At 39.6% G+C, this 19,879-nt stretch overlaps 1 protein-coding gene across 2 annotated transcripts in view; it reads left to right on the forward strand.

Annotated features, from left to right (window-relative positions):
- The window catches only part of LOC145346648 (calnexin-like), a 56,894-nt gene that overhangs the window by 35,043 nt on the left and 1,972 nt on the right, over positions 1–19,879 (forward strand). For both annotated transcript variants that reach the window (XM_080194194.1, XM_080194185.1), the window contains 8 exons: positions 194–386; positions 1,633–1,822; positions 2,008–2,121; positions 5,387–5,543; positions 7,690–7,905; positions 12,762–12,881; positions 13,636–13,765; positions 18,064–18,185. In XM_080194194.1, coding sequence (XP_080050320.1) covers positions 194–386; positions 1,633–1,822; positions 2,008–2,121; positions 5,387–5,543; positions 7,690–7,905; positions 12,762–12,881; positions 13,636–13,765; positions 18,064–18,185 — 1,242 coding nt within the window. The remainder of the gene's footprint in view (positions 1–193; positions 387–1,632; positions 1,823–2,007; positions 2,122–5,386; positions 5,544–7,689; positions 7,906–12,761; positions 12,882–13,635; positions 13,766–18,063; positions 18,186–19,879) is intronic.

A 19,879-nucleotide genomic window follows, 5' to 3' on the forward strand; every position in this document is an offset into this window, starting at 1 on the left:
CTGAGGCCTGTCATGACTTGGGGTTCCTGGCCCCCACTTGTGCAATGCTAAACTAGTACTTTTGAGGTTGACAGGGCTCTTTCACTATATGGATCATCTCTGATTCAGTTGATACCCTAAACCAACATGAAGATCGGGTTGCAATATCAATAGTGACTGTTATAATGTGTATCAACTGTTCTTTCTTCTCCAGGAAAAATTCTTTGACAAAACCCCTTATTCGATCATGTTTGGGCCAGACAAATGTGGTGAAGACTACAAACTGCATTTTATCTTCAGGCACAAGAACCCTGTAACTGGAGAATTTGAGGAAAAGCATGCCAAACGCCCTGATGTAGATCTAAAGAAGTTTTACACAGATAAGATCACACATTTATATACTCTAGGTACTGTATGCAGTTTTGCTGACTTGCACTGATTATCTAACTATTTTCTTAATAATCAGTTTCCCCTATATTTCTTGATCAAGTTCAAGAAGTAGGGCAAATTAAATTCTGATCATTTTAGAAATTGAGTAGTCGTCCAAACATGAAGTCTGGGGGAAAATAAAATCTGAATGAAACCTGAATATTCAGTTTTATTGCTTGAAACATGATGTTGCAGAGAACATCTGTTGTTTTATTGGATTAATGAAAACTTTTTTTTATACTTTTCACAATGATTGTTGTTACTCTCACACAATATATTTGAATAAAGGATCATCTGGAAAAATAATAGCTGATCTCTTATGAGCTGCTGAATTTCACATTTTGTTAGCTTTTTGCAAATTACTTTTCTTTTGCTATTTGTAGTTGTATTTCAATATTGTATTTTTTTGCAATTAAGAACACTTACGGACAAAGAGCAGAAATTTGGCGGGGGGGGGTAGACTTGTTGATTTTTCTACATGTGACAAAATTGTAATCCACGCATTGTGCATGCCACACCAATGAAATCTTTCTCCCTCTATGAAACGTCTTCGACATTCCAGTTGAAATTTAGCTTGAGAGCCAACATTCACTGAACTTCACATGCTAGATATTTTAAGAAATTATACTGTGATGTACCATCTAATGATTCATGTGTGGGCCATCTTCTAATGAATTTTCTATATGTATATAATTGCAATAACATAAAATGAAATATAAATGTTTTTTAGGTTGATAGAACTATTGCCTAGCTTCTGATATACATTCTGATAACCTAAAGATATGGATTTAATTAATTTAATGCGTCTCCAAATTTCCCAAAGATGAACCATTTATTCACTTACGATATGCGTACTAATTATATTTAATGAACTTCTGATTTGAACTGTGTAATTGAGAGAGCCAGCCTGGATAAACCTGCTGTGCCTCAGAGGAGAAAGGACAAAGTGAACATAGTTATTTTTGTGCTTTCTGCTGTGGCCAAGTCAAGAAGATGGGCACTGGCAGCAAAATAAGCTCACATTTCAAAAATCCATGACTTTAAATATTTTTACTTTGATGGATGCACTATACGCTATTGCGCTAGCGGTTTTTTACATATGATTCTGAAATGTTGACTGCAGTTATGAAGCACAGTCTGTGTTTATTAAATGATCATTGTTGAATGTTCTAAGATTACTATCTCCTTTGAATTAAAACAGCTTTTTTTTTAATTTTCTATCAGTGCTGAATCCAGATAATAGTTTTGAGATGCTGATTGATCAAAGTGTTGTTAGTAAAGGAAATTTACTGACAGATATGACTCCACCTATTAATCCACCTAAAGAAATAGATGATCCTAATGATAGTAAGCCTGAAGATTGGGATGAAAGACCAAAGATCCCTGACCCTGATGCACAGAAGCCTGAAGACTGGTGAGTAACATCGTGAGGGACTCTTCTGCAATGCTTTCATTTAATGTTTATTTTGACATTTGGTTTGGAATATATGGTGTCACAAACTGTTTTTCTGCATTTTATCAATGCGGACTTGTATTATATATTTCATAATTTTGAATACTTCTACAGTTACAACTACAAAATAAAGGATCTTCTTTCAGGGATGAAGATGCTCCAGCAAAGATCATTGATCCAGATGCTGTTAAACCAGAGGGCTGGCTTGATGATGAAGGGGAATATGTCCCTGATCCCAGTGCGGAGAAACCCGAGGATTGGTAATTTTTGTTTTTAATAGTTTTGTTTTCATTATTAACTAAGAGTAAGTGCTGCTCAACTTATGAGCCTGCTATGTTTTCCAAAGGATTCGGTACTTTTTACTTTAAGAGCAGGAGTAGGCCATTCAGCCCATCAAGCCAACTCCATCATTCAATACGATCATGATTGATCATGCACTTTAGTGCCATTTAACCAAACTATCCCATGTCCCTTTTGCGTCATTGGTATTTAGAAATCTGTCACTCTCTACTTTGACCAAATGACTAAGCACCCACATTCTTCTGGGACAGATAATTCCAAAGATTCACAGTTCTGAGTAAAAAAAAATCTCCTCATCTTGGTCCTAAGTGGTTTCTCCCTTATTTTGAAATCGTGTCTCCTACTTCTAGACTCCCCAACCAGGGGAAATAATTTACTTGCGTCTACCCTGCCTAGCCCTTAAGTATTTTGTAGGTTTGAATGAGATCACCTTTCATTCTTCAAAACTTGTAGAGGTTAAATCTCACAGGATCCAGGGTGAATTATCTAAATGGATACAAAATTGGCTTCTGAGGGTGATTTGTAAAGGATTGTTTTTCAAAGTGGAGGCCTGTGACCAGCGGTGTGCCTTAGGAATCGGTGCTGGGTCCACTGTTATTTGTAATTTATATCAATGATCTGGATGAGAATATAGGGGGCATGGTTAGTAAGTTTGCAGGTGACACTAAGATTGGTGGCATAGTGGACAGTGAAGAAAGTTATCTCCAATTGCAACAAGATCTTGATCAATTCGGTCAGTGGGCTGACGAATGGCAGATGGAGTTTAATTTAGAAAAATGCAAGGTGATACATTTTGATTAACTGAGTAAGTCCTGCCCTGGTTCAATGATAAGGCATTGGGGAGAATTACAGAACAAAGAGATCTAGGGGTACATGTTCATAGCTCCTTGAAAGTGGAGTTACTGATGGACAGAGTGGCATTTGGCATTCTAGGTTTCATCAGTCAGAACATTGAATACAGGAGTTGGAATGTCTTGTTGAAATTGTATAAGATGTTGGTAAGGCCGCACATGGAATGCTGTGTGCAATTCTGGTCACCCTATTATAGAAAGGGTATTTATTAAACTAGAAAGAGTGCGGAAAAGATTTACTAGGATGCTACCAGAACTTGATGGGTTGAGTTATAAGGAGAGGCTGGATAGACTGGGACTTTTTTCTCGAGTGTAGGAGACTGAGGGGTAATCTTATAGAGGTCTATAAAATGAGGGGCACAGATCAGCTAGATAGTCAATACCTTTTCCCAAAGATAAGGGAGAGTAAAACTAGAGGACATAGATTTAAGGTGAGAGGGGAGTTCAAAAGTGTTCAGAGGGGCAATTTTTTCACTGAGGGTGGTAGGTGTCTGGAAGAAGCTACCAGAGGTAGGAGTAGAGATGGGTACAATTTTGTCTTTTAAAAAGCATTTACATAGTTACATGGGTACGATGGGTATAGAGGGATATGAGCCAAATGTAGGCAATTGGGATTTATTTAGGGGTTTAAAAAAAAATAGGCAGCTGTTTCCATGCTGTAAACCTGTATGACTCTATGATAAGACCCGTGTTCTCCAATCTCTTTGTAGTACAATCCTGGTATCAAGTGACCCCTCTATGGCAGTAATATTCTTCCTAAAGGAAGGGGGCCAATACTGTGCACATCACGTCATGTGCATTTAACCAACATGCAACTGAAGTAAAACTTCACTACTCCTGTACTCAAACCCCTTGAAATTAAGATCAACATACCATTCACTGCCCTAATTCCCTGCTGCACCTGCATGTTAGTCTTCGCTGATTTACTGATGAGGGAACCCAGGCCTTTTTGTATGTCTACACCTTCTAATCTCTTACTATTTAAGAAATGCTCTGCATATGTACTGGGATAGATAACCTCACATTTTTCCTCTTTAAACAAAGTTGGGTCCCTTCCATTGTCAAATTAGATTTGGTGAAAATAGCTCATTTATTACTTATGTGCTAAATTTAGGTTTGTTTCTGGAAATCTGATTTGAACTTTCTTGTTCTATATACAATTCATTGAAAAGTGATTGAAAGGGATTGCCATGAAAAACATGGGAGAAATCTTGATTTTAAACAGAATGATCTGGATCTTCCAAGTAGTGGCAGCAATGGTCAGATTGTGGCTGTGCTCAAATTGCCTCGTCTTGACGCTGCTGCACATTTCATCCGGGTTTTTCCAATATTGGCTTTCATAAAATTGCATGAGAAATCCTTGGTATTGTTGAATCAGGACAGGACACATTCTTTTTATGGCACTAATTGGCATATGGTCAGTTTAAAAGTCCTGTCTTACTGTTTGAGTGGGTAAGTGAGAAGGTAGGTAGGATGAATGTTGGGGTGGCTGGTTTGGTGGGAGTGTAATTGGTGTATTGTTCAATCAGTTGGGCTCATCAGGCTGGTTTAAAGGATTAGTTGGATGGTCGGTGGGGTGGTCAGGGGTCATAGTTAGTTTGGGAGGTGATGAGTAGATCAATAGTTGGCCAGATATTAGATTAAGTTTTTGCTGTCTAACACTTCCTGTGTTAACTATCCAACTAAGTACTGTGGAATTGTCCAACATGTCTGTCTCTAACTCCACATTAGAGACATTTTACAGAGGGACTCAGGAGGTGTGCCTATCTAACTTTGAAATATCCCAGATAATTCCCACGGAATAGGCATGTCAGGACTTCCATAACGTTCCAATGTACATCTTCAATCTCCCATTAGTCTCATGATCCAGAGACAGGAAGATTTGGCCAATGAATTAACATGCAGACTGCATAGATAAGTACCAAATAAATCTGGTCCAATGCCAATTAAATATGGACTGCTGGAGTTGGAAATACGTGATGCCCTATTTGTTTTTGGGCATGTATCTTATCCAACAGGTGTTTTCTGCTGATAACATGCTCAGACATTAGCAACAAAGTACTAGTAATTTTGATCACTGCCAGTATACAGAAACTTCTAGAGAAAACAATATGGAGTTTATTTTAAGAAAAATGACTAAGTGAACTAATTTTCTGCTGCCTAAGATTTCAGGAATAGGGTCAACCTACACTACAGTAACCTATATTCAGAGAGAAGGAAATGGCAGGGAAGTAGCATCCAAACATTGTAGGCCTCCAGTAAAGTTTCTGTGTTTTTTTTTAAACACGTAGACCTGTAAGATTTTATTTGGTCGTATTGTTCTTGAAATGGGGAAAAATAGCATACCAAATAGCAGTGTCATTTCCTTTTTCAGGGATGAAGAAATGGATGGTGAATGGGAAGCTCCGCAGATTCCTAATCCAAAGTGTGAAACTGCTCCTGGGTGTGGGGTTTGGGAACCACCTATGATGAACAACCCTAACTATAAAGGAAAATGGAAACCACCTATGATTGATAATCCCAACTACCAGGTATTTAACTGACGTTTTCAGATTGTTATTTGTATTTGTAATTCTATGAAACCTGAGTATCAAAGCTCCTAATGTAGTTGGGCATCTGTTTATGTGGATAAAATAGCACAGAGGGAATGAAGAAAACTAGAATTAAGGCAGTAATGCATTAGGGTGTTGGATATGTGCACTTGAGAGGCTGGTGGGATAGTTGCTTCCTATTATGTGATCTTCTCATTCCTATGGAATGCTTTACCACCATTGATAATCATTGAAGAGAGAACAAGATATAAACAGAAATAGTGAATAGCTCCAATGTAAAAGCTAGCACTGTCTTTGAGATGATGGATCCACTGGCCTTTTCCTAGGTTTCTAAGCTCAGATATGCAAGTTCATATATTGACTTCTACTTTTAGTCTCCCAGGGAGCAGAGTTAGGTTAGACTTATTTTTAATGTTACCTAACTTTAATTCATGTATCTCAAGAGCCATTGAATTGATTCTATGGGAGTGAATTTCTTGCATGGGTTTTGTGGCTTTTCTGCCAAACTTCATTCATTGAAGTATAATGCATGGTAACCCTGTGTCTAAGGCTGCAGTTATACAACAATTTTTGTCAATGCAAAACAGATTATTTGTGCATTGGTGCAAAGTAAAATCAACCTCTTGGGGTCAGACCAGGAACTTGATTTCTAGTCACTCAAAAATCACTGAAAGCAACTCTGGAAGGCCATTTCACCTTTTCGGGTTTTGTGTCTACAGTGTATAACTCAAGGGGAAATTGAGTTTTAAAACATGTTCAGAAAGCCCATTAGCTCCCCAGGCATTTGTTTTTAATGCTATAAGAAAGTGAATTCTGAGATCCATAACATTTACATTAACAACTTCTTTTTAAATGCTGGAGAGATCCCTGCAAAGTGTGTCTAGTCTTTTACCAACACAACACTCTCTGTGGAGTCTGTAGTCTGAAAATTTCTCATCTCCTCAGTACTTTGGTCGTAATGACTTGACTTTACTCCAAATGACTCCATTTTACCCAAACCCCCCTCCCCACCATCAACAGCAAAAGGTTGGATGAGGGGATGAAACCTTGAAATTCAAAATCCTGCCTCTATCTGCCAAGTATTAGAACAGTAGTAAAAATATTGAAGGTAGCGTTTCAAATCATCGATGAGGCACCTGCTAAAAGCAGCATTGGCCTGCCGAAAGGCCTCATCAGCACCACAAAGTAATACGAACATCAACACAGTGGGTGTATAGTGTTAACTGCTGCCTGGCAACAGCCTACAGTAGGAGGAGACAAATGAACACAGTATGGTTTAAAAACTTTCTTTGGAGGAGTGTTTCTTCCAGGTTCTTGAGGAATCATTGCGCCTACCTGACCCAACTGTGATTGCCCGCAATTTTTTTCAATGATTGCTAGAGAGCATTCCCACAGTTCTTCAGCTGCAGGCAAATTCCTAATTGTACCACGGTCAGATTCTATTTAAATTAAATAGCTGAAACACCAAATCCCTGACCTGCCCCAGTGCACCACCAAGTTCATGCACAGCTTTACTCTTACCACTTCACATTCCTGTAAATAATGAGGTCACTGTTTGAGTGCTGGAAGGCAGTTTGCAAAAGGAGGTTGTAGAATTCTCTGAATAAGACCAAAAGGTGTAGGAGCAGAAGTAGACCATTCAACCCATTGAGTCTGCCGTACTGTCAGATCATGAATGATCTCATATGATAATCCTCAACTCCACGTTTCTGTCATATCCCAGTGACTCTTGATTCCCTTTGTGATTAAAACTCTTTCAATAAGTGTGGCTTGAAGATGGGATCAATAAATCAGCAATATGGGAAGAAGCCAAAACCATTATTGCATATTGCAAAGAGAGGGATATAAACAGCATTAAAGAAGAGGGAAATGATCGCTCAGAAGAGTTTCCCAGTTGAAGGACCATTTATTTTAAATAGTACCCTACTTTAGGTGAGGAATCAGATCTGGCACATTCAAGATTAATTGAATTGGCCTTCTTCCTTCCCTTCTCCTTAACATCTGCAGCAATAGTAACTAACTATTCTGAAGAATAACATGAAGGGAGACGGACTGCTAATAACATGAAAAAATGTGAAAGACAAAGAACAGTTTTGTTAGCCTTTGTGTGATTTTGTTTATGCAGGGTGTATGGAATCCAAGAAAAATCCAAAATCCTAATTATTTTGAGGATACGCAACCCTACAAGATGACTCCAATCGTTGCTGTTGGGCTGGAACTGTGGTCCATGACATCTGACATCTTGTTTGATAACTTTATCATAAGTGCTGAGAGGGAAGTATCTGACCAGTGGGCAGCAGATGGTTGGAGGCTGAAGAAAACGGTGGCTACTGCAAATGAGGTGTGAAATATGTTATAACTTATGTTATTGTGAAGTACATTTATTATAAAGAATTAACTTTTTTAGTTTCTTTCCCATTTGGTGTACAAGTGCAGCTTTCTACGCTTCATGTGTCACAGGTTTCATTCTCCATTTCCAAGAGAGTGGATAATGACTGACCATGGTTAGGTTGATTATAAATGCATCGATTTTGAAAAACAATCCACATTAAATTTTCTGGTCTGATGCAACAGTAACAGATGGCCGACTTGGACGTAACAAAAGGTAAAGTCACCATGGTCTCAGATGACCATATGCTGCTTTCCCCTTTTTTTTTGAGGGGCAGAGCTGACTGGTAGTGATTTTAATCTGAGGATCACCACACCTCAGGTGAGGGGCAAGGTTAAGAAGGTGCACCTTCATTAATAACCTCATCCAGTACGGGAATTGAACCTATGCTGTAGGCATCACTTTGCATCATGGCCCAGTCATCCAACCAACTGAGTGAATCAAATTCCCAAGGTGATAGGACAGTTTGAGATGTGATGTCCTTGGAAGGTGCGAAACCAATGCTTTCAATAACACTTTGTATTCATAAGTCATGCCTTACGGATAAATGTATGTAATACAATGAAAGCACCATAGGCTGACTATGGTTCAGGTGTAAATTTACAAATGGTTGGTTTACAAGTCATAATGTCCAATCGTGTACTATCTCTGCAATTCATGATACACTCTGTGATTGTCTTTCTTTGCTAGATTCCTCAATGTACTCATTTTCAACAGGTAACATGTACAGTATTGAACTTTGTGGGGGCGATCTTACCAAAAATATTCTAAGTGCTGAACAAGCATGAAAATGGGAGAGAGTTGCTCCTTTTTTGTTTGGGTGAGCTTCCAGACGCAATTGTATTGCAATTTTAAAAAAAAACAAATGAGGCAAAATGTGATCCTTACCAATAGGGGGTGTGGATGGAGCCTGTTCATGCCAGGAAACTGGCTTCTGAGCTATAGGGCTCACCATTGTGCATGTGTCCTGATCTCCCAGTGCACTGTATACAAGCGTACACTGGCAATGTCCACCAGGCACTGGGCAGTGCCAGATCTACCAGTGCACTGAGTGCCAGGTTGACACTGCCAGTACCCCTGACTGGCGATGCTAAAATGACACCGCTAGCCTTGCCTGCAACCACCCAGGAGGCTTAATGGCCTCTGATCCCATCGGCGAGGTCATGACATCAGGTCCTTGATGTTGGTGCTCATGATTCTCAGTGTGAGGACCTCCACCAGCTAGGTCACTAAAGCAGATGAACCCAGATGATTGAGTCCTGGACTCACTAATAATAAAATAAGCAAATGAATATTTAAATCAACCTCACAGCCGAATTATGGGGGTAGAATGTGGCCGGTAACATCAAGAGGTGAGAAACCAGACACAAAGCCAGCTTCTCATGTTTTGCCCAATTTTACTGGCTTGTCATGTCAGTCAACCGGTGTAACAAGCTGGTCAGATCTCCCCGTGTGTCTTCATGCTGCCAGAAATTATGCACTGCTGTCTTTTGTGTAGGTTGTCCTGAAGTACCAAATGGGGCAATCTCCCTCAGATACGTTTTACAACCAGAATTCAATTTTGCTAAACATCAAACAAATTGGGTGCTTTCACACTCAGCATGAAAGTTCAAAAATTGGGGTTTCGGAGAAACAAATCCTAAGTTTTGACTGGTACACCATTTCCAGTCCAACCTGATCCTCAACAAAAGCTGACTGATATTTAAAACTTACTCCGAAGTTTTGCAATGAAGTGACATTTGTATCCATTATACTTGATTATGTACATCCCTTTTAAAATTTGAGGTACCAGCCAGATTTTTTCACATTTCCATTAGACTAGTTCCCTACAGATAGCCATAAATAAGAATAAAGATCATCTAACCCTGTGAAATTTCAGGCAGGCTGTAAGCGCATTATGAACCAAATTTCCACATGTTGTTAGGCAGTGATACTTAAAATTAGTTGAAGCAGGAATTATTTAATTTTTGGTCCATTTCTGCATCTTGTATGGGAGGTTTGACACACCTTTAAATATGTACCATTTCATTTGGTGGTTAGTATCTCAACAGTGCAGAAGGAGGCCATTCCACCCATTGAATCTATTACCGACAACAATTCCACCCAGGCCCTATTCCTGTACTTCCACATATTTGCCCTGCTAATCCTCCTGATACTAGGATCAATTTAGTGTGGCCAATCAACCTAACTTGCACATCTTTGAAGTGTGGAAGAAAACTGGAGCACTCGGAGGAAACCGACGCAGACCCTGGGAGAATGTGTAAACTCCACACAGACAGTCACCCAAGGCTGGAATTGAGCCCAGGTCTCTAGTGCTGTGAGGTAGCAGTGCTAACCACTGTCATCATGCCAACTATGGTTGCTAACAAAAAACACAAAAGAACCAATATAAAATGTAAATCTCCCTAAGAAATTGGAACACATCAATGGATTAAATATTTTCTCATAGGTATAACTAACATCAGTAGATTTGTCACAGCTCCTAAAAATGTGGTAAATTCTTGAAGTGTCTGGGATAAACATTGAAGTTATGATAAAAGGTTGTCAGCCTGAAAAGTTTGTTCTTTTCAACTCTTCAAAGTTCAACTCTTTCCCTTTCCACAGATGTTGCCTGATCTGCTGAGATTTTTCCAGCATTTTCTGTTTTAATTTCAGATTTCCAGCGTCCAGAATATTTTGCTTTTATTTTGTTGGGTCAGGTGCTGAAAAGCTTTTCCTTATCTTTAAAAAAAGACTTCATATGGTGTATTTTGTTTCTTTGTAAACATATTTGCACCATTAGTTATGATTCGTGTACTTTAGTTTCCCTGATCCTCAGTGGCTGTTTTGAGTGGTATATTTCTTGCCAGAAAGGCACAATTACAATAATCTACCATCTCATTTTAAAAAATCAGCTGAAGTGCTTCTTTGTAGTTTTCATCTATTTTAAACATATGTGCTGGGATTCTCCCAAAACAAAACTTAATTGCCAACAGGTAGGAAAACAGAAGACATTCCCACCTGTTTTTTAGGCGTACTTACCTGAACGAATGTTTGACACTCTGTGCAATGCAGAGTGCCATTAGAGTGATTTTCACTTTGAAAAAAGAGGGGGTGGGATCTTATCCCGCCTGAGAGGCTGGCAGCATAGTGCTGAACAGGCCACTATGTGCCGATCTGTCAGTGCAGACATCAGCGCATGCACACTTGCTCTCCCCGCCCACCCCCCAAAACCACCATTGCCAATCGGCCTCCTAATTGGTGGCTTTCCTGACTCTCTTCATTGGAACACCCAATTGCTGCCCTTCCAAACTCACCCCCTCACTCCCTCCTCCACTGATTCCACTTGAAGAGTGGCAGTGTGGCCCTGCCTCCTTGGCATTACCTGGTGCCCAGTGGGCAGTGCCAGGGTGCATGGTTGGCATTGACCAAGGGACAGCCCCCTTGCCAGGACCTCAGAGGCCTCTATCTCCACGAGTGGGGTGAGGATGCCTGTTCCCTGTTACTGGGGAATAGTTGTAAACCCTGCTGGTAGGAACCACTCCCTGTGGGGTGGAGCTGCTATGGGGCCTGGAGACTATTGTCCTAGGCCTGCTAATCATGGAAATTGTAATTTCCAGATGGTAATCAACTCCATTCTGATTTCTGCATGGAGCTGATTGCAGTGAAAAAAAAGCACCTTGGAAACTCGCGGGCACCGGTTGTGAATTGTCTCCTTGTGCTGCAGGCTGGGAGAATCCCAGCCATGGATTCAATAATTGACTAATACAGCTGTTTTATACAAAAATATAATTGTAACACTTCAAAATGTTAGTTTGGAGTTTTATTGATTACATTATTCTTGTATAGGGTATTTATTCATTATGACTTGTTAGCTGCTTTTCATGGATTCCCCATTTTCTCAGTTGCATTTAAAGATTTTTTTTTGTTTTCAGTTTTTGTTCATATTCATCAAATAGCAACATTTTTAACCCTTGGGATTGCTGATGGATCTAGGGAAATTCCTGTCCAGGTTCACTGGTTTTTCTCTTTTATTTACTTTGCGTCTTATCGTATGAACTCAAAAACAAGAGCCCAATGTTAAAGTTTATTTTACTATTGTTTATTTTAATCAAGGGTAGTTTGACTATTCTAGTAACTGTAAAACTAAGAAGACACACTTGCATTTTAATAAAACAGTGCTTATGAATTTTTTCCCATTTTTCCACTTCACTTCTTTGTCCCCCTGTCTAATCTAATGTACTGCAGCAATTCACCAAAAATTCCTAGATAGCATCCTCCAAACCCACGACCACTTCCATCTAAAAAGACAAAGGCAGTAGATGCATGGGAACACCACCACCTGCAAGTTCCCCTCTAAGCCGCTCACCGTCCTGACTTGGAAATATATCACCATTCTTCGCAGTGGCTGGGTCAAAACCATGGAATTCCCTCCGTAATGACATTGTGGTTCAACCCACAGTACGTGGACTGCAGCAATTCAAGTAGGCAGCTCACCACCACCTTCTCAAGGGTGACGAGGATTGGGCAATTAATGCTGGGCCATGTCCCAATAATGAATTTTTAAAAATCTATTTTTGTTTTTCTGTTTCCTCTACCCTCAACATTGAGTTTCCTTTAATAATATTCCACTGATACATCAGTTTTAAAAATCAATTTAGACCCAAATTAAATTGACCTGATAGGATCACTGATGCAACTAAGGTGGTGTAGTTTACCCATAGTGACCCTGAGATTTCCAGAGCAAAGTAAATTCTTGTGTATATTAGTTTGAAATGCAGAAGATTTTTTGGTCTGATTCAGGAGATTCACTTTTTTACCTTTTTCAGCCTGGTGTGTTGGGCCAATTGACAACTGCCGCAGAAGAGCGTCCTTGGCTCTGGATTATTTACATTCTGACAGCAGTTTTACCTTTAGGACTAATTGTGCTGTTCTGCTGGCCAAGCAAGGTAAGAAAATTCTTGAAAGCTTTTGTAGATGCTCTTTAGTGACTTGTCTAATTCCATATTAATTAAGTAATTAAGCTTCATAGATCAGGTAATCAAGACAGTCCCTTATTGATCAATGAACAATGCTAACTTGCTGGTTTTATTTGGGTAAGGAGCTCCTAGGTATTGGCAATCCTCTGTCTTGGGTTTGTGGAATATATATCTCCACTATCAATTTTATTACCCAGAGAGCCCTGCTAGAAATGTGTGTAAGCATCTTTTGCAATATTGGTCACACAGTTTACCATCACTTGCCTGTGCCTATGTGGATAAATACTAAAATGCTCCTGCTATGTGTGAAACTACAACTTTTCAAGTGGACATTATACCATGGAAGAAAGAATGAATGTAGCCACATCTTGAATTTTTTTTAAATTTTAATCTAGAGGGAATCTGTGATTAGTTTAAAATTTTATAAAGAGGCTGGAAGGTTGCCATTCTGCGCCCCTCCCCTCCCGTAAGCATGTTTCTGGACTCAAATAATAAGTGATCTTTTTTAAGCACTTATTTGTTATTTAAGTATCGGTGATGGGCTGAAATCTCCAGGAATTTATCCAATGACAGTTGACAACCTTAGAGTGGGAGGCAAGGCAGACAGAGAGGAAGCAAAGGGAGAAGGGGAAGAATTTAAAGATGACTTTGAACAAAAGTTTTCAAAGAAACAGAGGGGTTTTCAGTTTGATTTTATCAAATTGTGGCATAAATTATTCTTTAGAAACCTGATGAGGCAGCTGAGTATAAGAAGACAGATGCTATGCAGCCTGATGTCAGAGAAGAACAGGATCAGGAGGATGAAGAGCAGGAAGACGTGATGGATGAGAAGAAAGAATGTAACTTTACAAAAGGTAGAGGAATGCCATCTTTAATTTCCCTTCTGTTTTTATGTTGTAGGAAGGGGAATAATTTCCCACAAGATTCCTAATAGGATTGTCGTGTGGATTTGATAACAATGGAACCTTTAAAATCAACCTCCATATGTACAGTAACAACACACCATTCTAACTTCCCACTGCTTGTTCTGCATCTATTCTTGGATGAACTACAGTTTCTTCCAGTTGAAGATTGAGCTCACCTAAACCATCGAGTTTGGTTCATGCCATCAACTCAGTACCCTTCCTTGGCCATTGTCTCAGGTTGAAACAAGCCACTTTCAACTTCATTATCCTGTTTATAAATTCTACCCGACTTTCTGAGATATCCCCTCTACCACAAAAACCACTTACATGATATTGCTTATCTCAACCTAACTGCTACTGAATTGAACATCTGTACTTCTGTCAAATGTTCCAAAGTTCTCCTGGCTGGTCATCAAAGTAGATCCTCCTTAAACTTTGAATTTATCTAAAACTCTGCTGCCTAGGTGTGAACATGCACCAAGTCCTGTTCATCTTTTACACCTTTGTTCACTAAGTTGCCTTCTGATAAAGTACCTAACGTTAACTCTGTTTCTCACTCCAAGTGCTGCCAAACCTACTGAGTTTTTCTAGCACTTTGTGTTTTTATTTTGTTTTAGATTTCCAGCATGTTTAACTTTTATTTTAGCTTAGTTTCTCTGATCACAGATGGTGCCTGGCCTCCAGGGACTTTCCAGCGGTCTCTGTTTAATATTTTAATTTATTTTAAATTAAAAATTAGTCATTTGGTGCTGTGGCACTTTTAATTTGGATGATCTACTCTTAATTTGTTTTCACAATTTTTAATCAAGAACTATAACATGATAGATAGACCAATAGTCTCTACTTGCCTGGATGAGTGTAGCTCCAACAACACTGAAGAAACTCGACACCATCCAGGACAAAACAGCATGCTGATTGGCATCCCATCCACAGACATTCACTCCCTCCAGCACCAATCAGTAGCAGTAGTGTGGATTATCTATAAGATGCACTGCAGAACTTACCGAGTCTTCTTAGACAGTACCTTCCAAACCCATGACCTCTACCATCTAGAAGGATGAGCAGCAGATTCAGGGGAATACCACCACTTGGAAGTTTCCCTCCAATCAACACACCGTCCTAACTTGGAAATATCGCCGTTCCTTCACTGGCTGGGTCAAAATCCTGTAACTCTCTCTCTAACAGTGCTGTGAGTGTACCAAAATCATATGGATTGCAGAGGTTCAAGAAGGCAGCGCACCACTACCTCCTCAAGGGCATTTAGGCATGGGCAGTAAATGCTGGCCTAGTCAGTGATGGCCCACATCCCACAAATTAATAAAAATGAATCCAGAGTCTAACCTTTGACAAAAAAAGCAACAGTGACAATCACTTTTATATCACTGTCACCTGGTTCTCAAAGGAGATTTAAAAAAAATGGCAGAAAGCAACATAACATAAAAATAGTCAATAAAATGCCCTGCAAAGTGGCCACCCAGTCTGCATTTAGTCTCTGCAATGTAAAGGTAAGTAAGAAGTCTTGCAACACCAGGTTAAAGTCCAATAAGTTTATTTGGAATCGTGAACTTTCACAGTGCTGCTCCTTCCTCAGGTGAGTCCTTTCTCAGGTGTAGAGGAGACTGTATTGGGAGCAGTGTAAATAGTAGGAACACTTCCTTTGCTCAGTCCTAAGCACAACCTCAACCCTCCTGTCTGTCGCCTACCATTTTAATTTATCATTTTTCTCTCATGCACATGTCCATCCTTGGCCTGCTGCAATATTCCAGTGAAGTTCAATGCCAAATAGAGGAACAACACCACCTCTTTTGATTAGGCATATTGCAAGCTTCTGGGCTCAACATTGAGTTCAACAACTTTAGACTGGGAATTTTTCCCTCTATCTTGAGCCTCTTTTTTTCAGTTGGTCCCAATGCAAATACCCACCCCTCCGCCATAGGACCATCTGTTACTTATTCTTTAGTTTGACTTTCACCGAGCACTGACTTTGTTCTCATGTTAATATATTTTGCTATCTTACCTTTATGCCACTATCAGCATCTTCTTTAGTCTTTAATGGTACCATTAACAATCTCTTTGTTTTGAGTCTATGACATCTTTGTCTACCACTCCTTAGCTCCCACCTATCCCTGACCTTGTATTCTGCACCACCTTCTACTGTATGATCCATCACATTTCTGCCCCTCTTCTGGTCTGGACTTGAAATGTTAACTTTCTCCACAAGTGCTGCCAAACCTTCACTTTGTGTTTTTATTTTGGATTTCCAGCATCCATACTGTTTAACTTTTATTTTAACTTAGTTTCTCTGATCCTGAGACTTTCCAGTGGTCTCTGCTAATATTTTAATCTATTTTAAATAAAAAATTGGTCATATGCTACTGTGGCACTTTTAATTTGGATGATCCACTCTTAATTTGTTTTCATAATTTTTAATCAAGAACTATAACATACAAAACAAGAAAGAAACTAGCCAGATGCTTCTAAGTTCACAAAAATATCATATTGATGTTTTTGTTTGTGAAGAGGCAGCTATCTGCTTTGAATTTGACAGCTTGATCTGCCTCCATTAAACCTTGAAGTATGACAAAGTATCCTGACTTTCAGTTATACCAGAGCTAAATAAAAAGGCACTGAATAAAAATATTTGATGTACTCAGCTGAAATGCCTCATGTTGTTTTAGTTGTTCATTTACTTATTCTAAACTTTTTAAAGTGTCTTCTAATACAGAAGAATTTCAGGTAAACGCATGAAGTGTTTGTATACTAGTATTCCACTTGTTTTGGGCCTAGGTTGTCTTTTACCAGTGTCATTCTGCCAGACCTGTTGCTGAGTTTTGGGAGGGGAGATACTTCGGTCATGGCACTTTTTCCTTCTGGAGGTTGCTTTTTGTGATTATTCTTTACAATTTATGACTTAGCTGAAGTAGCCATTTCTGTCCTTGATCCCACTCCAGCATTTAGATCTTAGCTGATTGTGACAACTTAACACCATTCCTTACCTTTGCTCTATATCCCATGATATCCTTACTTAACAAAAATCTTGGTTAACTTATGCACCAGTTTCCCACACCTTCAAGCAATCTTTTTCTCTTGCTATCTGCCTTAGCAAATACCTTTGTTAGAACCCATCTCATACCCATACAAAGGACAGTAGAAATCTAAAATAATCTTTCTCCTATAGGCTTGGAAGTTGGGTCAAGGTAAATGATTTTGAGCCTAGATCTAATAGACTGGCAGAACAGGGACAAAAGGCTGAATGGCATACTGCTGTTCTTAGAACAAAGAAGTACAGCACAGGACAGTACAGCCCTTCAGCCGTCCAAGCCCATGCTGATTATGATGCCCCAACTAAACTAAAAAGCACTTCTGCCCTTACTCGGTCTGTATCCCTTTATTCCCTCTCTATTCATGTACCCATCCAGATGCCTGTTAAGTGTGGCTAGTGTGCCTGCTTCCACCTCCTCCTGGTAGTGTTCCAGGCACCCACCACACTCTGCGTGAAAAACTTACCCAGCACATTTCCCTTAACTTTCCCTCTCTCACCTTAAACCTGTGCCCCCTTGTAATTGATACTTCCACTCTGTCTATGCCTGTCATCATTCTATAAACCTCTATCAGGTCACCCCTTATAAGTAACATAACCCTTTCTATCCAAATGAAGTAGGTATTGCAAAAGAAATGTCTTTATTCCATAATCAGCATGCTTTTTCAGAGTGAGCTGAATGTAAAGAAATGCCACTGACACACATTTACTTGAAGTTAAAGTGCAGGGATTGATGTTCCCATCACTTGTGGCCCTGTATACTAAAAATGCATGTTTTTTACAGCTTAATACAGGATTGCAAGTAATGATTATGTACTCTGTTGGAAATGGGGTAAGAATGAGCCAGTGGGATTTTCATGTTTGAATAATGTTCAGCAATTTCCAACAAAGGGGTCAGTCTTGGTGACTCAAAGTTTCAGGTGGGGTCTGACCAAGAATGTATATGATTGAAGCATAGGATGAGATTTTCCATGCAACCCACTGCCATGAGGTGGCCTGCCATTTGCTGTGAGACCCATGGCAAGGATGCGCTGTCAGTGGGACTGGAAGATTGGTGGGAAAGTTGCAGCCATAATTTCCTCCACTTTGTATTTCACGCCCCTTTTAAGATAAGGGACAATGATCCAATCGCTTTTTCATTGCTTTTTGTATCATTCTATTGGATTTTTAATGTACTATTCATTTGGCTTTTGCAATGTTTGTGTAGAAGATGAGAAAGCAAGTGGAGATGATGAAAATATTGGAGAAGGCAGTCAAGAAGAAGAAGAGGAGGAGGAGGAGGAGGAAGATGAAGAGGCCAATAAATCCAAATCTGCTTCAGAGGATGAGGTAAGTTGTTTTTTGTTCAAACTAATGCTGCCTGTTTAATAACTTTATTGAAACTGCATGACCAGATACTACACTAGATGATCTTTCAATCAAAGCAATCCAGCAGAAGGTGTTTTACAAATCCACTGTTCAAGCTGTCATGAGAGTTAAAAAACTTAAATTGACCTTATCTACCCTTCAAGAATATTTACATCTACATAAATTCGTGATTCCCACTCTGCAAGTTAAGGCCCTTGGATCAGCCAAAATAGGGTCTGTTTAAACTCAGTACTAAGTTCAAATTGTCTTGCTGAGTCTAGTTTCCCTAGAGTCATGCCCCACTCCCTGTGTTGACAAAAATTCGATCAGTCAGAAGTGGGCATGGGACTTCCACATCTGGGTCCTGCCTGCCAGGTTTTTGAAGATTTAAGACTCTGAAAATCTGGCTCATCATCTCCTGATATGTGAAACAATGCCAACTTTCTGGGTCAATTATTTGGATGCAAACAAGAAAAGGAATAACTAATGCATAGGTGTCAGTTATAAAGCATGTTACCAAATGTGGCTTGACTTGTGAGTAATGTGGTCCTCCCCCACCCACCTCCCTGAAATACTTCTGTTGTGCACAACCTACTCATTTCGATGCATGGTACCTTTTAAAAGGGGAAACCTTGTGAGTGGGTGCATGGTAACTTCCAGGATACTGCAATAGTATCTGCGTGCAGCTGAGCGGGAGCAATGCTTGAATGATCTTCAAACACCTTGGGATGTTTACTGCATTTAAGGTGGTGCTATATAGAGATGAATTGTTCTTGCTGAGATTGGCAGTAGTATGTACTACAGTTACCCACAAGAATCATAATCTAGCAGGTTGTTCTACTGTAATTTTACAGTTATGGTGAAGTGTTTTACGTTGCCTGGTGTTCTGACCAGTGACTGGTGGAAGGCCAGGAAGGAGAATCCAATTTTTTTAAAAATTGTCCTCATTCGCCTTCTAATTAGGAAATGGTTTTCTCTAACAGAATTTTTTTTTATTGATATAACATAGAATATATTTTATATATGGGTGCACCAATTTCCCACACATTAAAAGGAAATAGATTTGCACCCTTTCTGTTGTGTTGGAACCCATCTGAAGTACTGCATACAAAGCAGTGTAAATCTTAAACTATTCTTTCCCTATAAGGCTGTGAAAGCTGGATCAAGATAAATAATGTGGTACAGATGAACTTTAAACTAATAGTCTCATAAGGCTACATGGCATACGCCTTTTCTTAGAATCCTGTAGCACAGAAGGAGGCCATTTGGCCCATCGAGTCTGCACCAATCACAGTCCCACCCAGGCCCTATCCCCATGCATTTACCTAGCTAGATCCCCTGACACTAATTGGCAATTTGGTATGGCCAATCCACCTAACCCACACATCTTTTGACTGCGGGAGGAAACCGGAGTACCCGGAGGAAACCCAAACACGTGAAGAATGGGCAAACTCCACACAGACAGTGACCCCCAAGCTGGGAATCGAACCCGGGTCCAAGTACTACCACTGTGCCACCATGCCGCCCTAAGTTACTGTTAAATAACTTAACACTCCAGCCTGTTCGACGGAGTGAAGTAGATATTGCGAAAAGGTCACAGTTCCATAATTGCATGCATTATAGGAATGAACTGAATATAAAGATATTCCATGGAAGTGCACTTAATTCAAGTTGAA

Source organism: Carcharhinus amblyrhynchos, chromosome 1 (genome assembly GCF_965287045.1).
Source record: "Carcharhinus amblyrhynchos chromosome 1, sCarAmb.v2.hapA, whole genome shotgun sequence".
In the NCBI taxonomy this organism is placed as follows: Eukaryota; Metazoa; Chordata; class Chondrichthyes; order Carcharhiniformes; family Carcharhinidae; genus Carcharhinus; species Carcharhinus amblyrhynchos.